Source organism: Lactuca virosa, chromosome 3 (assembly GCF_052849685.1).
Source record: "Lactuca virosa cultivar CGN04683 chromosome 3, Lactuca_virosa_CGN04683_v6, whole genome shotgun sequence".
NCBI classification, from domain to species: domain Eukaryota; kingdom Viridiplantae; phylum Streptophyta; class Magnoliopsida; order Asterales; family Asteraceae; genus Lactuca; species Lactuca virosa.
This window is the reverse complement of record NC_136428.1, coordinates 69,847,701-69,864,623: the sequence shown is the minus strand read 5'-3', so window position 1 is coordinate 69,864,623 and position 16,923 is coordinate 69,847,701. Positions and strand designations below refer to the sequence as shown.

Genomic DNA, 16,923 nt, shown 5'->3' with positions numbered 1-16,923 from the left:
AACCACCATAAGAGCATGTGTTCATTTTTTTTATTATTATTTACAACCATCTCTCTTATGAACTCATCAGGATGAAGTCATCAAGCGTGCTTAATTTTTTTAAAATCCTACCTTTTGAGATGATATATCTTAACTTTTTAGTGGTAATATTTGTAAATATGCATATTAAGTTCAGTGAATTTGTGGTTTGTGGGAAACATATTAAAATCCCACCTTTTGTTGTTTTTTGTTTCTGCTTGGCAATTATTTGTTATAAGAAAGCGATAAGTTTAAAATTTTACATTTATTGTATTAATCTATTTATATGGTTTGAAACGTGAAATCATAATCGATAACCCACGGGTTTAACCCTAAAACCCTAAATGAAAAACCAAAAACCCGAACCCCAAAATTTATGTTTTGTGTTTGGTTTATTAAAGAACCAACTCAAGCCGCTCACCCTTGAAATCAAAATAAAATGAATGTGCCGATTATGTGAAAAGTGAAAATAAGTGACACGAGGTTAAAATTTGAAACGACTTTCTTTCATCAATCTTGAACTTTTGTCATAGTTAAGGGGCTCATTTATCATATTATTTTAACGAAGGGCGTAGATAGAAAATGAAGAAGATTTTCGGGAAAACCCTTCTTAAAACCTAGGACCTGCAACTAGTAGCCGGAGGAAAAGATAGATGGAGACGGCGGCGATTGGCGTGACTGAGATAGAAGGAAGGGGAAGGGCAATGGTGGCTCTACGCCCTTTAAAAGGAGGTGAAATCGTTCTCAGGGACTCCCCTATCGTTCTTTACTCTGCTCTTCCTTTTCACTCGGACGATCACCAGAAAAACAACAATTGCTACTGCTCCCATTGCTTCACCAGCATCTCACAGCAGCCGCAAAAGGTCTCTTGCTCCACCTGCGGATCCCGATTCTGTACATTCGAATGCCAATCCGTCGCTTCCACCACCTCCCACACCCCGTGGGTCTGCCAAGCGCTAATACGGCTCCGGCAATACTTTTCCGACCACCATCAACCACTAGACCTCCAGCTCCAGGCTCGTTTTCTGGTTTCTGCTTACAACCTCGCACGTGTCTCCCCAGATAGGTTTCGGATGTTGTCGTCCCTTCAAGGCTCCGTTCCTTCTCAGCCCGATGCGGATTCCTCTGCGACCTTTCTCCATTCGCTTATCTCTTCCATCTGCCCACCTCCGCCCCTCGAATTAGAGTTTTCTTTGGAATTAACTTCTGTTCTGCTGGCCAAGGACAAGCTCAACGCCTTCGGATTAATGGAACCTTTTTCGGAAGAAAGGGAAGGGAGATCCGTCAGGGCATACGGGATCTATCCAATGGCATCTTTCTTCAACCATGATTGCCTTCCAAATGCTTGCAGGTTTGATTATATTGATGTTGCTGGATCGGCCTCAGGTAACAACACTGACATCACCATTAGAATGATCCATGATGTCCCACAAGGAAGGGAAATCTGTTTGAGTTATTTCCCAGTGAATCTTAAGTACGCAGAACGTCAAAAGAGTCTCAGGGATGATTACGGGTTCCTCTGTGACTGTGATCGATGCAAGGTGGAGGCGAATTGGTCTGAAAGTGACGATGATGGATTAGAAGTTGATGCCATTGATGAAGAAGAAGCTGAGGACACCTCCGGTGTTATGGATGAGGACCCTGATGAACAAATGCAAGATGAAGAAGACACTGATGCGATGAAAGGAGAAGATGACTTTCCTCATGCTTATTTCTTCCTGACTTACATGTGTGATCGAAAGAACTGTTGGGGCACATTGGCTCCCCTGCCTCCATCTGTTACCACAACTCCTAGCGTAATGGAGTGTAATCTTTGTGGAACCTGTAAAAATCTTGATCAGGTATGAATATGATGCAATTTATTAGTATAAAGTTGGGTTTTTGATTAAATGTGTTTACCCATCTTGTTGACTAAAAGAATGAAAATTAAAGGTTAAAAGTTCTTGGTGAATGTTGTATTGATCTTTTAAGAAAAATTGTCACTTTGAGTATCTTCCAACTAAAGACTTGTTGTGTAACATGGTATAATCTATCTGTCTTGGATTGTAAGGTCACCTTGTATTCATGAAAAATAGCTAATAAAAGAGAACATGTGAAGAAGGTTAGGTTTGATCATTGTAAACTTGTGTTGATGCTCTCTCTTGTCTTTGATGTTTTCAAGAACCATGCAACTTGTGTAAAATAGCAACATACTTTACTCTAGACCAATACGAGAAAAATACTTTATTTTTTTTACCCATAAGAATATGTATTTTAATTTATTTACTGATAATACCTACATATCATGAAAATTCTAAAATGCTTACAAGTGGTAGATTATATATTGTTATTATTGGTAAAGAAATGTAAGTACATTGTTGTTAGGGTAAAGAAATATAAGTATATATTGCTATTTTCTGGGTAATAAATAAAGTATATTTTTTAAGTTTTCAGGTTGCATAGTGCTATTATTAGTGATAAATATAAATACGATACCATTACGAGTAAAAGACAATATAAACACATTGCTATTGATAACGAACGTAAAGTAGGTTGCTATTTCCTTGCAATGTCTTACAAGAATCTGTACAAAAGAACAATCAGAATGCAAACTTAGACTTCATCCATGTGCTTAAGCCAATTTCCAATATTTACATTTTGGCTACTGATTTTTGTACTTTGAAAGTTTTTCATCCCTTTCATTTTAAGGGATAATGACTTGAAAGGGTAACGAACTTTTAACTTTGTTCATATTTAGTCACTGAACTTTTTCTTGTGTTTGATTTACCCTTGAATTATTTGAAATTGTTCATATTTTACCCTTATGACTCGTTACAACCAACCGGTCATAAGGGTAAAAGATGAACAATTTCAAATAATTTAGGGGTAAATCAAGCATGAAAAAATGTCAATGACTATATAAAGTTTTCATCAAGGGGTAATATGGTCATTTATCACCATTCATCACAGGCGGTTAGAGATATAATTAAACAATATCGTTTCATTCAGATATGAACTCAGACATAAATTCTAACTAAGTCGGTACTAACTCAGTCAACAACTATCAAACGACCATTCACTCTCAAATATAAAGATTTTTCTCAATCCTTCCACTTTTAGGCCATCAAGGTTCTCAAATATAAAGATTTTTCTCAATCCTTCCACTTTTAGGGGGGGGGGGGGGGGGGCACAACCACATCACTAAGTTATTTGTCGACGAAGAAGAATAGAAGATGATGTGAAGAAGAATCCTACCTAACCCTATAGTATAGTGCTCAATATCTCATATTGGGACGAACAAATGAGTGAATGGGTAATAGAAAATTCTAATTTCCCTAATTTTCTCAATGCTATTAAACTAAAGGTTTTTCTTTGTAACTTAATATTCACCAATGTAGGAATCAAGTAATTGATCATTATCCACTAAAAAAAAACAAACAAAATACGTTATTGTCGGGTACACGAGACCAATCTTCTACAACATGGTTCTACTCAATACTAAAATAGCTTGTATTTAGGCAAAATTCTCATTGATTAGGAAGCTTTCGTTAAGCCATCCTAAAATATACTTCTTATGGTAGAAGGACACTGACACCATGTTTATATACATGACATTTCGATTCTCACCGGAGAGATACAAAAGATAAAAACCTAGTCTTGCATGCTTGGGACAAAATGGTGTATGATCAAAAGAATTGAATGTGTCTAAACACATGTAGCTTTTTATAAGAAATTATTAATAGTCTTTGGATTCACCAAATGTTTGGGCTCCAATGGAGCTAGAATATAAAATTAGGGAAAAACCGGGTAAAATATTGATCACTAAACTCAAAAGACCGGCCCATTTTCGAAGTAGGTGATTAGTATGTTATGGTGTGACTATTGACTGCACCACATATGCCATAAAGCTCTTTCTATTACCCATCTCACATGTTTCTATTATCAGATTTCTGCATTATGCTTTTATTTACTCATTTGATTGTAATTATGGTTTTCCTTGTGTTACATAGATGAATGTATATGAATCGTCTTGTAAAAAACAACTAAATCATGGCGTTGTAAGGGAGGAATGGATAAGTCGGAGGGGTGGTGGCATGGTGAGCCCATTCTTTTTATAAAATTATAAGTAACAAATAAGTAATAAAAAATTAGAAAATATGGATAAAGATAGAAGAGTCCTTTAATGTATGATAGAGACAATGTGGAACAAAATAAAGTTTAAGAATCCCTTCGATTGAAAAAAAAATTTATGAACCAAACATATAGAATATCCTAAACCAAACGGATCATTCATATAATTTAATAAATTTAATATCAAATATAAAAGTTGAGTTATAAACATAAAAGATTTAAATACCAAATATACCAAAAAACCATGGTTACTTTTGTACAACTGTACCCGCTTGTTGTTACCCTAAGACAAGGCCCAAGGATTAAGGTTGGCCCGTGTACGACATAGTTTATCTTTTTGGGTTGAGTCTGTTGGGGTGGGCCTGCCTGATACTGGCGCGAAAATTTCCCGCCAAGACTTGTATGACCTAAAAGGGGAGTAGTGCAGAGGAGAGCTCACACTCACAGAACAACGCAGGAGAGCGGACGAAATGGCGGGAGAAAATGCCGGAGGAGAGAACCGTCCTACTCAGTCGCCAGCTTCATCAGATCAAGGCGGTAACCCAAATTCCAGTCAATTTAATGGGAATCCACCGTCTACACCAGATTCTCCCACCTCTGCTGGATTTAACACAGATCAGCTTCCCTTCAATAGCCGTACCTCAGAGAATTACTCTGATTTTGACGACGATGAGGCTGCCGTTGATCCAAATATCATCAGGGATGAGCTTGACGATGGCGACGAGGATGAAGGGGAAGGTGAAGATCTTTTCAACGACAATTACATAGAGTAAGTTGTTTCTTCATTTTACCACCGTTTTTTTCTTGCAGTATTTGTGTTATTCACAGACAGTTAAATCTCTCTTTTTTTTTCGCCTTATAGCGATTACCGGAGAATGGATGAACATGATCAATACGAGTCGCTTGGGCTGGACGATTCTCTGGAGGACGAGAGAGATTTGGATCAGATTATGGCGGATCGTAGGGCTGCAGAGATTGAGCTTGATACCAGGGAGGGTGTTGCGTCAAGGGCAAAGCTCCCCCATCTTCTCAACGACCAAGGTCGGTTAGGGTTTCTGTTTTGTGCTGTTTTATTTCCAGACCTTTTAATAATAAAGTATTTTCACTTAAATGTCCAAGTTTACTTCTTGTTTCTGGTCTACGGGTTGCAATGATTTGTTTTTAGATTGTTATAAGTGATATGGATTTCACATAGTTAACCAATAAGCAGAACACTACGGCTATTTGTAAGGTGTTCATACTACTAAAGATTACTAGCCATTTTTGTTTTTCATATCTGATTTCTTGGACAACTAAGTTTTAACTTTGTCTGGTTATCAAATGCCCGTTAACTATTTTGGTCATGTTTCATGAATTACACTTGTAAGCCTATATTAGGGATATGAATACAAGGTTCAATTTTGTACTTTTGGTTACAGATACCGATGATGATAGCTACAGACCTTCAAAAAGGACTAGAGCTCCTCCTGGTCCACGTGGTGGTGATGACACTGATGCAATGCAAAGTTCTCCTGGCAGATCACAAAGGATTAACTCAGGAGAGGATGTTCCCATGACTGATGCGACAGATGATGATCAGTATGAGGTGCGGTGTCTCTATCTTATTTGCGTTCACGTTTCTCATTCATTAATCAGAAGTATCTCATCTTATAATTCATAATCTGAACTATCATTTCTTGGCATTTCTATGTAGGATGATGAAAACGATGAAGGTGAGTTTGAGATGTACCGAGTTCAGGGAACACTTAGGGAATGGGTTACTCGAGATGAAGTACGCCGCTTTATTGCCAAGAAGTTCAAAGAGTTCATCCTTACTTATGAGAACCCAAAAAATGAAAGCCATGGTTTTTTATATCTCAACCAGATAAATGAGATGGTGTCAGGTAAAGTGTCTCACTTTTCCCTAGTTTTTAACTTAGTAAAAGTTCCCAATGTGATAAAGTTATTCATATTTGCAGCCAACAAGTGCAGTTTGGAGATTGATTACAAACAGTTTATCTATATCCACCCAAATATCGCCATCTGGCTTGCAGATGCACCTCAGTCTGTTCTTGAAGTCATGGAGGAAGTTGCTAATAAAGTTGTGTTCAGTATACATTCAAACTACAAAAGTATCCACCAGAAAATCTATGTCAGGGTAACCAACCTACCTGTTTATGACCAAATTCGCAACATAAGGTATGACATAACCTTTTTGGTTGATTAAAAGCTGCTATATGTTAACTGAAATATACCCATTTGGTAACAATCTTGAATGTTTCTCACAGGCAAATCCATTTAAACACAATGATCCGTATAGGAGGAGTTGTGACCCGAAGATCTGGAGTTTTTCCTCAGTTGCAGCAAGTGAAGTATGATTGTAACAAATGTGGAACAGTTTTAGGGCCTTTTATCCAAAATTCATATTCAGAAGTGAGAGTTGGTTCATGCCCAGAATGCCAATCAAAGGGTCCATTCACTGTCAACATTGAGCAGGTAACATAAAAAATAATCTATATACACTATACTGATATATTTATATACTACTTTGATTGTTACAGACTATATACAGAAATTACCAAAAGCTTACCCTTCAAGAAAGCCCTGGAATTGTTCCAGCTGGCAGATTGCCAAGACACAAGGAAGTCATACTTTTGAATGATCTGATTGATTGTGCTCGCCCTGGAGAAGAGATTGTACTATTCTTATTCTACCCTTTTGTTATATGCTTTGGTTTTTTAATCTCATATCAGTAAACACCTAAACATTCTCTTCTTTTTTACTTTTCTTAAACTTTACAGGAAGTCACAGGCATCTACACAAACAACTTTGACTTGTCTTTAAATACAAAAAACGGGTTTCCTGTGTTTGCCACAGTAATTGAAGCAAACCATGTTACAAAAAAACAAGACCTGTTTTCAGCCTATAAACTCACCGAAGAAGACAAGCAAGAAATTCATAAGTTGGCTAAAGATCCAAGAATTGGAGAAAGGGTATGTTTTTGTATTCTTGTTTACAAAAAGTTTTAGAAAAATACATTCTTACTCATTTTATCTTTTGTTATTAATGAGCAGATAGTTAAGTCAATTGCCCCATCAATCTATGGACATGAAGACATAAAGACTGCAATAGCTCTTGCAATGTTTGGAGGACAAGAGAAAAATGTGAATGGGAAACACAGATTGCGTGGAGACATAAATGTTTTGCTGTTGGGTGATCCTGGAACTGCAAAATCCCAGTTTCTTAAGTAAGTATTTTCTCTTTCTCTTTTTTTTCTTCACAAATTAAATCTTTATCAAAAACAGGCTTAATAATATATTTTTTTTTCAAGATATGTTGAGAAAACTGGACAAAGGGCAGTTTACACAACTGGAAAAGGAGCTTCTGCTGTAGGACTTACAGCAGCAGTCCACAAGGATCCAGTCACTAGAGAATGGACTCTTGAAGGAGGTGCTCTTGTTCTTGCTGATAAGGGTATATGTCTCATAGATGAATTCGACAAAATGAATGACCAAGATAGGTAACAAACTTTCCTTTTGTTTATACTTTTTTAAATTTCCAATTAAAAATATATATTCAATTTTGACATTTGTTGACAGGGTAAGTATCCATGAAGCCATGGAACAGCAAAGTATCAGCATATCAAAAGCTGGAATAGTAACTTCTCTTCAAGCTCGTTGCTCTGTGATTGCTGCTGCTAATCCAATTGGAGGAAGATACGATTCCTCTAAAAACTTTTCACAAAATGTTGAGTTAACAGATCCCATTGTCTCAAGATTCGATGTTCTCTGTGTTGTAAAGGTTATACCTAATATCATTATAACCTTTTTTATTTTTTCATGTCTAATAACTTAATATACCAATATATATTAAGTATTAACAAACATGGTTTAATACAAATACAGGATGTGGTTGACCCTGTGATGGATGAAATGCTTGCTAAGTTTGTGGTTGATAGTCACTTCAAATCCCAAGCGAAAGGTGCCAACTTGGATGACAAATCCATGAACAATTCCCAAGAAGACATTGATGCCTCTGCCATGATGATGGATCCTGAGGTACCACAAAAATGACACAACTGCCCTTAGGTTTTGTGTTTTTTGATTTGTTAAAGTTTGTTTTTTATTCAGATACTTCCTCAAGACACGCTGAAGAAGTACATAACGTTTGCGAAATTACACATTTTCCCAAAATTGCATGATGCTGATTTGGACAAACTTACACAAGTTTATGCTGAGTTAAGAAGAGAATCATCAGTGAGTTTTGTGATTCAAAAAGTGTTTTATTTTTCGGGTTACAATGTTAAAATGTATTTAATTGTATGTTAATACAATGTGTAGCATGGTCAAGGGGTACCAATAGCAGTGAGACACATAGAATCAATGATAAGAATGTCGGAAGCTCATGCAAGAATGCATTTGAGGTCAAATGTGATTCAAGAAGATGTTGACATGGCCATTCGTGTCTTGCTTGACTCGTTCATTTCCACACAGAAGTTTGGCGTGCAAAAGGCTTTACAGAAGGTATGTTTTTTTTTTTTTTTTTTTTTGATATAGCTTTGTTTTGTTTCTGATTTTAACTTTTACCTATAAGATATGTCTTTTTTTTAAAAATAAAAATAAAAATAAAAATATAAACTGTGGGTGATGCAGAGCTTTAAGAAGTATATGACGTACAAGAAAGATTTCAATAGGCTTGTGTTGCTTAAGTTGAATGAGTTGGTGAAGGAGGCTTTGCACTTTGAAGAGATTGTTTCAGGGACTAGAAAAAATGTTGGGTATATTGATGTCAAGGTGGAGGAGTTGCAAACCAAGGTATGTATGCCATGTGTATATATCAATACCATGTATGCATGCTGACTGATTGTGGATGATGTTGTGTTTGTGTGCAGGTTTCGGATCTTGGAATAACGGATTTGAAGCCGTTTTTTACGAGTGCAGATTTTCTTAAAGGTAACTTTCAGTTGGATGAAGAACGTGGTCTGATAAGGCATCATATGACCTTGTAGGAATTAAAGATATGATGGTTTGTTGTTTTTTTTTAAGCATGTGGTTTCTTTGTGTTTCAAGTATTTAATTTAACTTATGACCGACTATCCAATGATAGATGATACACTTTTGCTAATTCACATGCTTGCATATTAGACAAGTTCTCTTTATGGATTTATTTTACTTCTTTTGATTTCTTATGCAAAATGGAAATTATTAGTTCTATGATTCGGAAATGCTAATGTTCATTTTTTTGATTAAAATTGAACAGTAACTTTTGAATGCTTTTGTAATGTCTGTTTGGATATGGCTAAATTACATTACACACCAACATAGTAGTATCTAACATTTTCTGTTTTGTATGGCTAAATTAAATTATATATATATTTAACATTTTTCTAATTTGGATAAGATAATGTAACAACATCAATAGAAAATATTATCTTGAGCACCCCCTCCAAGTTACACCTACAATCTCTCAAGTTTTGAGTAGGATGTTCTAATATATATGTATCTGGAAATCCTTATAAAAAAATCTGAGTTCAAAATCATTTGGAATTTTAGATATTTGAAAATTTAAATATCCGAAAATCGAAGTTGATATCCGAAATATTTGTTTTTTAGTTATTTTTAATATTTTTGATTTTATAATATAATAAATCGGAAGAGTTAGGCTTAGATTTGGTTTAGTAACTTTACGCATTTCTTTTAATTTAGTTTTTGAGTAATATGTGACGTCAAAGGGGTTTTCTTTGTGTTGTCCATCGTTAGCCATCCAGGTTTATTTAATAAAACTAGTTTATAACTTGTGGAAACCACGGTTATAAAATTAATTAAATTTTAATACTAAAAATTTAAAATTATTAATTATTTATTTTAATAAATATATAAAATTATAATAATTGATTTAAATAAATTTATAAAATTATTTCACTTTATAATTTGTGTTAATTTTATTTTAATTTTTATTCTAATGTTATTAATTTAATGTAATTAGAGTGGAAAATTTTAAAATTTGAAATTTATAACGGAGAATCAATAGGTTGACAACTAGCATGTATTAATTAGGAAACATAATAGAGTGACACATGACAAAAGAATGCATTAATTATAAAGCCTAATATAGTGACACATGTCAAAAAGAGAATAAAACTATTCTTTTACTAGGTTATAACCCGTGGACACCACGGATGAAAAAATTAAAAATAATATTATTTATAGTAATACTAATAATTATAGAATAAGAATAAAATTTTTAATAAGTAATAAATATAAATGTTTTATCAGTCATGTCATAATTATATGATGATTCGTTAAAATTACAAAAGAATAGTAGTTTATATATCTGATCGACAATTTGCATTTGTAGATATGTTAGGAAAATATCATTTTTGTATAATTAGGAAACATAATAGAGTGACACATGACAAAAGAATGCATTAATTATAAAGCCTAATATAGTGACACATGTCAAAAAGAGAATAAAACTATTCTTTTACTAGGTTATAACCCGTGGACACCACGGATGAAAAAATTAAAAATAATATTATTTATAGTAATACTAATAATTATAGAATAAGAATAAAATTTTTAATAAGTAATAAATATAAATGTTTTATCAGTCATGTCATAATTATATGATGATTCGTTAAAATTACAAAAGAATAGTAGTTTATATATCTGATCGACAATTTGCATTTGTAGATATGTTAGGAAAATATCATTTTTGTATAATTAGGAAACATAATAGAGTGACACATGACAAAAGAATGCATTAATTATAAAGCCTAATATAGTGACACATGTCAAAAAGAGAATAAAACTATTCTTTTACTAGGTTATAACCCGTGGACACCACGGATGAAAAAATTAAAAATAATATTATTTATAGTAATACTAATAATTATAGAATAAGAATAAAATTTTTAATAAGTAATAAATATAAATGTTTTATCAGTCATGTCATAATTATATGATGATTCGTTAAAATTACAAAAGAATAGTAGTTTATATATCTGATCGACAATTTGCATTTGTAGATATGTTAGGAAAATATCATTTTTGTATAATTGAATCAAAATTTAAATAAAAAATAAATAAATTGATATAAATAATAAAATTGTACAAAGTTTTTATAAATTTCTAAAAACTTCTTTATACACAACGTTGGATGTTTTATTTGATAGTCTACTATCCTTATCTAAAATTAACAATTTTAATCCTTCTCTAATTTGAACTCTGGATAAAGCAACGTACAATTGACCATGTGTAAAAACAGGATCATTGAGAAACAAACCAACCTTCGATAAAGACTGTCCTTGGTTCTTATTAATTATCATTGCAAAACATACAGCCAATGAAAATTGTCTTCTTTGAAATTTGAACGGGATCTTGTTTTCAGTAGGAGTTAGAGACATTCTTGGAATAAAAGTCCGGTTTCCAATATTACTTCCAGATATGTAACTGCCTCAATAACACGTTTGCACAAAGATTTGACCTGTAGTCTAGTGCCATCGCATAAGCTATTTTTCTGATCAATGTTTCTCAATAACATAACTGGATGGTTTGGCATACCTGAGACTTTAAGACCATTTAAAACATCATGTGAGTATAAATTTGCATCAAACTGATCATGAACAAACTCAGACTGGCAGAGGCTGTCTGAACTTAAATATTCTTTTTGCTCTCCTGGAATCAGTTTTAGCAACCGATCATTTATTTCTTGGACAACTTCATTCTTGGGAGCAAGTATTGCTCTTTCTTGAAAATAACCCGTAATGTTGAAGTTTTCAAGAATCAAAGGATATACAAAATTGATTAATGAACCTATAGGATCACATGGATCATTAATGAGAAAATCTTCAGGAATATCAACAATTGTTTCACCATCATTCGGACCACCAAGATTACCTTCTCATATGTCCAAAAGCCAGTTTGAAAAACCCCTTATTCGATCAACAACAGATGAATCGCTTCCAACAGTTAACCTCATGTTTTTTTGTTAATTTATGGACTTTGCATTGTTGCCATAAATACGAAGAACTTAAAGAAGCGTTGACAATGTTTTGTCTACTGCTACCCGGAACAACAGGTAGAATTTGTCTGAAATCACCTCCAAAAACAACCACTTTCCCTCCAAATGGAATATTTGAGTTTGTAGGATCGACAAATCGTAATATATCCTTCAAAGTTTGATATAAAGCTTCAAATGCATGCTTGTGTACCATGGGTGCTTCATCCCAAATGATCAATGAGGCTTTTCTTACTAAACTCACAAGATCACTATTTGGATTTATTCTACAAAAAGAATCCTCGGTAAGATTTATGGGAATTATAAATCGAGAGTGTGCTGTCCTGCCTCCAGTCAATAATAATGAAGCGGTCCCACTTGAAGCAACGTTTAAAACAATCTCTCCTTGGCATCTAATTGCTGCAGAAATTGTCTTCCAGAGAAATGTCTTACCCGTTCCACCATAACCATAAATAAAGAATACACCTCCCTTATTATTTTTAACCTTAGCCATTATATCAAGAAAAATGTTGTGTTGCTCGTCGGTTAATGAAACAAAAAGCTGATCAAACTCATTCTTCAAATTTGGTATGTCATAATCTAGCTCCTCGGCTATCAAAGGATTGTTTGAAGATGAAACCAAATCAGCATCTGGGTAAGGCATCCTTCTATAGTTCTTGAGACTGGAACTGTTTCGGAGTAAAATTTGTTCTATCTCAAACAAAATCAAGTTTTTAATTTGATCTTTGTTTAGTGATAAACCTATACGAACAATACTATATTAGTTACAACATATTAAAAAAGAGATTAAGTGGGACGTAAAATGTAATTGAGTGCATATTGGAAATTTATATGATACAATTTTAATAATAATGTAATAAACATATAATATCTGGAGACTTTAATCTCTTTTGTTGAGTATAAAGAATTCCATCTGACAGGTATTCCCATGTGTTTTCCCACACAATCTCTGGTTTACACAAACTGCTGGACAATAACATCATAGCAAATAAGAAACGTAGATAAAAACCAGATCCAAAAAGACTTGCTTCCTTAATTGCTTCGATGTATTCTTTGTCATCATCCAAAAGGCCCAGATTATAGCATGCATCTTTAAAAGAAGAACAAACTTCACCATTGACCGTGCGAATTTCTTTGAAGGATCTTGGACCTTTCACTTTATTTAAAAGAATTCTTAAAAAATATGCTTCGCCAAGCTTAGGTGAAACGGAGTGAATTCTACCAATAGAAAATCCAACTTCCCTTGGCTTCCGAGTTTGAAGTTTAGGTTTCCAAACAAACTTGGTAGGAAATTCAACATATGTAAGTTTTCGTGCTTCTTTATTGATCTCATTACACTTCATCCAAGATATGAACACTGAAGAAGCAACTGAAGGCCGGTCAAGAACATCTTGAATATCATCGTCTGCCTCATATACAACTTGTTGTTGACCAGGCAAATGAAAAGGTAATCTAATCACAGCAGGATGCCTATAATGAACATCATATTTAAAAATTCTCCATGATGCTTCACATGTAGATATATATATATATATATATATATATATATATATATATATATATCTACAATCATAGTATTCTTTGATTTCATCCACTTCATCGTTGTTATCAGAATCATTATTGCTTTGCACCATAGCAACCGTCGCTCTATCAGGACCCTTGTTTATATATTTAAATAAATATTTTATAGAAGATCCTTGATTGCACCATTCAACATTAATGTGTGTCTGATATCTTTTTAACAAATATTTGTTGTATGGAACAACATTTCTGTTATCTAACTGAACACCAGATTTTTCAACAAAATTTCCATCATTTCTTCTCCTATATAAGGGAAAATCATCTGAATAAACTGAAGTATGATTACAGAATTGCTTTGGAAAGTTTTTAGAACACTTTCTGTCCACCATGCATGGGCAATTGAAATTTTCAGCTCCACATGGACCGTGAATCATGAACTCCTTGACAAGTGAATACAATTCTGGATCTTCATCAATATTTGGAATCTCAGCAGGAATAATTGGATCGATATATTCAATTGTAGGAAGCTTGCAGACAGAATGCATAAACAGACATATATGACTATGAGACAGACCTCTTTTTTGAAATTCAATTGTGTAAACCACTGCATATAAAAATATACAAATAGGATGGAAGTTAGCAACTAAAGAAGATATAGAATATATATATATATATATATATATATATATATATATATATATATATATATATATATATATATATTAAAGTATAATTTCAAATACCTGCTTGAACCTTGCCAAAAATTTCATTTTCCCTTAAATCATTAATAAATGCATCCAACTTAATCTTAAATAACCTACATAATATATCCGGTCTATCTTCAGGATGAAGTGGAGTGTCCTTAAGAAACCTTTGAGCTTCTGGCCATTTTGGATTACATGTAAAGGTTATGAAAAAATCTGGATATCCAAACCATTTACATAGCGACATGGCATCCAAATAGTTTTGCATCATATAACGTGCACCACCGGTAAATGAAGAAGGTAAAATCACACGTTGAACAACGTTCGAAATATCTGTACTACCACGTGCTTGGTGATTACGCAAATTCTCATATGACTCACATCTAAGAATTTTTTGTTGCTTACGTATGAAAAATAATCTCTCGCTTTCAATCATGGTATAACCATCAACCAAAAATTTTTGGAACAACAATTTTGCATTAAGAAGTAGTGAGAACGATTGATCTCAATCTTGAATTCTGTAAGCAAAAAATTCTCTCATTGTACAAGTTGGGTTCTTGCTGTTAGTTGAAGATGTAATACCTCTATGAAGGATGTCAACTCTGTAACCATCATCACCATATGGAAATAGTAATGGATACTGAAGAGCAAGGTAAGAAAGATGTAATTCACTGATACACTTTAGTAATCCTGATGAGGTTTCAACAATGATGTCTCTTTTTTCAATTAAATCACAAATGTCACCGACAATTAAAGCAACTACCTCAGAAGAAGTTGGTAAGTTATATATCCTTCCATCTTGTTCTCTTTTTCCGATTAATCTTAACTTCAAGTTAGAACCAGGATTTTCATGAAGACTGTTTGTAGCACCCGGTTCCCAGTACATATTTTTCATTCAAATAATTGCATGTTTTACACTATGACTCGATGAGTTGGAGGCCCTACTCGTCGAGTAGACTGGATTATGGTCGCTGGGTTTAAGTAAACTACTCGACGAGTAGGACTGCCTGGAGGAAACCCTAATATTTAGGGTTTGCACCCTATTTAAACACCTTAACTGGTTTCCTTTACAGCCTCCAACACCCTCAGATCACCCTCACGAAACCCTAATCGATTTTGAGTAACCTTGAGCTCTTGGTGCCATTTTTGTGTGTGTTAGAGGCTTGAGAAGGAAGAGTATACTTGGAAGATCAAGAGAAGGCTAGTAGATCCAGAGGTTTTGATTCATTCTCAGTTTATTCAAGGTAAAAAGAATCAACCTTAACCATCCAACTCTTAGATCTCTAGTTAGGGGTCATTTCTACCCTTTTCTAAGCTTTGTAAGGCCATATTCGGGATTGGGTGTGTATCATGGAGTTACACTTCAGATCTGGAACCATTGGGGGGTTCCCATGGCATAAAGGTGCCAACTTTAAGGCCATGGGAAGCCCATGCATCTTATAAACCTCTTTTCATGACTTTTTGAGCCAAATACCCCATGCATGGACAACAAGTTCGTAGCTTTACGTATAATATGGACCCTAGGAGGTCAGATCTATGGTTTGGATGCATTAAGACCCACTGAAATCGACTGTATAGTTTTGGACAAAGAGGGACTCGGCGAGTCGGGTCGTATTTCCCATAAAATCCTTTCTGTTGATGGACCAGATGCTAAGATAGAAGATCACTCAGTTGTCTAGGCTCATTAGGGACCTGGAAATCATAGAACTCGACGAGTGTATGAACTAACTCAGCGAGTTCAAGGCAATGTCCCAACCCCATGAAGACGGACTCGACGAGTTCAAGGAGAACTCGACGAGTCATAGACTAGACGCCTTCATTCGGATGAAGATGAACTCGACGAGTTCAAGGATGAACTCGGCGAGTCGGTTGAAGAAGGTCCCAATGTTTTGGTTGAAGGGGAACTCGTCGACATCTTGCTAGATTCGGCGAGTAGATTCAGGGTGTAGCATTTTATGGAAGTGGGGACTCGACGAGTTGGGAGACCAACTCGGCGAGTCGAGTCAACCGGATGTTGACTTTGACCAGGATTTTGACCTTGACTTTGACTTGGACTTGAGGTGACCCTTGTAAGGGGTTATGAGTATGAAATAGTAATCGAGAAAGGTTGTTGTGTAGGGATTGAGGAGTTGAGACGAGTTGATTTACATACCGAGGACAGTCCAGACACTACACGACATCGAGGTGAGTTACCTTCCAGTAGAAGTGGGTCTAAGGCACCAAGGTCGGCCCACTAGTAGTTGATTATAGTTGAGATGATTGTCTTTGTGATAATTGTCTGGTTTGCTACTACCTGGTATGTTTATGTGCTAGCATGATATGTTATATGTGATAGTAGTAGTAGGAGGGGAATAGTCCCCAAGTTCGGTTGTTAGGACCGAAGGGTAGGTTGTGCACCCTAGATATGCCTTACAATATGATTATATTATGATATATGTGGTAGTAGTAGTAGGGGGTGAAATAGTCCCCAAAGTCCGGTTGTTAGGACCGAAGGGTAGGTCAGCACCCCATAACTGCTTGACATGGGTAGGTCAGCACCCAAGAACTGCTTGACAGGGTAGGTCGGGCACCC

The 16,923-nt window shown here is 34.8% G+C and overlaps 4 protein-coding genes across 4 annotated transcripts; 2 read left to right on the top strand and 2 right to left on the bottom strand.

Annotated features, from left to right (window-relative positions):
* The first annotated feature begins 615 nt into the window (after positions 1-615).
* ASHR2 (ASH1-related protein 2) lies at positions 616-2,127 on the top strand. The gene has a single exon (XM_079084831.1). It carries the CDS (start codon positions 672-674, stop codon positions 1,863-1,865), a length of 1,194 nt encoding a protein of 397 aa, XP_078940957.1. The 5' UTR covers positions 616-671; the 3' UTR covers positions 1,866-2,127.
* Positions 2,128-4,553: 2,426 nt separating this feature from the next.
* On the top strand, positions 4,554-9,273 carry MCM2 (minichromosome maintenance (MCM2/3/5) family protein). Its single transcript, XM_079084830.1, has 16 exons — positions 4,554-4,897; positions 4,991-5,169; positions 5,547-5,713; positions 5,822-6,011; positions 6,087-6,306; positions 6,396-6,603; positions 6,669-6,803; positions 6,909-7,100; positions 7,182-7,354; positions 7,439-7,627; positions 7,707-7,908; positions 8,013-8,165; positions 8,238-8,363; positions 8,448-8,630; positions 8,760-8,921; positions 8,999-9,273. The coding sequence occupies exons 1-16, from the start codon at positions 4,599-4,601 to the stop codon at positions 9,113-9,115; spliced, it is 2,895 nt and encodes a 964-aa protein (XP_078940956.1). The 5' UTR covers positions 4,554-4,598; the 3' UTR covers positions 9,116-9,273.
* Positions 9,274-11,502: 2,229 nt separating this feature from the next.
* On the bottom strand, positions 11,503-14,787 carry LOC145163624 (uncharacterized). Its single transcript, XM_079082440.1, has 5 exons — positions 14,391-14,787; positions 13,834-14,251; positions 12,989-13,596; positions 12,076-12,867; positions 11,503-12,005 (listed from the first exon to the last, which is right to left on the bottom strand). Exons 1-5 carry the CDS (start codon positions 14,785-14,787, stop codon positions 11,503-11,505), a joined length of 2,718 nt encoding a protein of 905 aa, XP_078938566.1.
* Positions 14,788-14,856: 69 nt separating this feature from the next.
* LOC145163623 (uncharacterized) lies at positions 14,857-15,237 on the bottom strand. The gene has a single exon (XM_079082439.1). It carries the CDS (start codon positions 15,235-15,237, stop codon positions 14,857-14,859), a length of 381 nt encoding a protein of 126 aa, XP_078938565.1.
* Between the last annotated feature and the right edge of the window lie 1,686 nt (positions 15,238-16,923).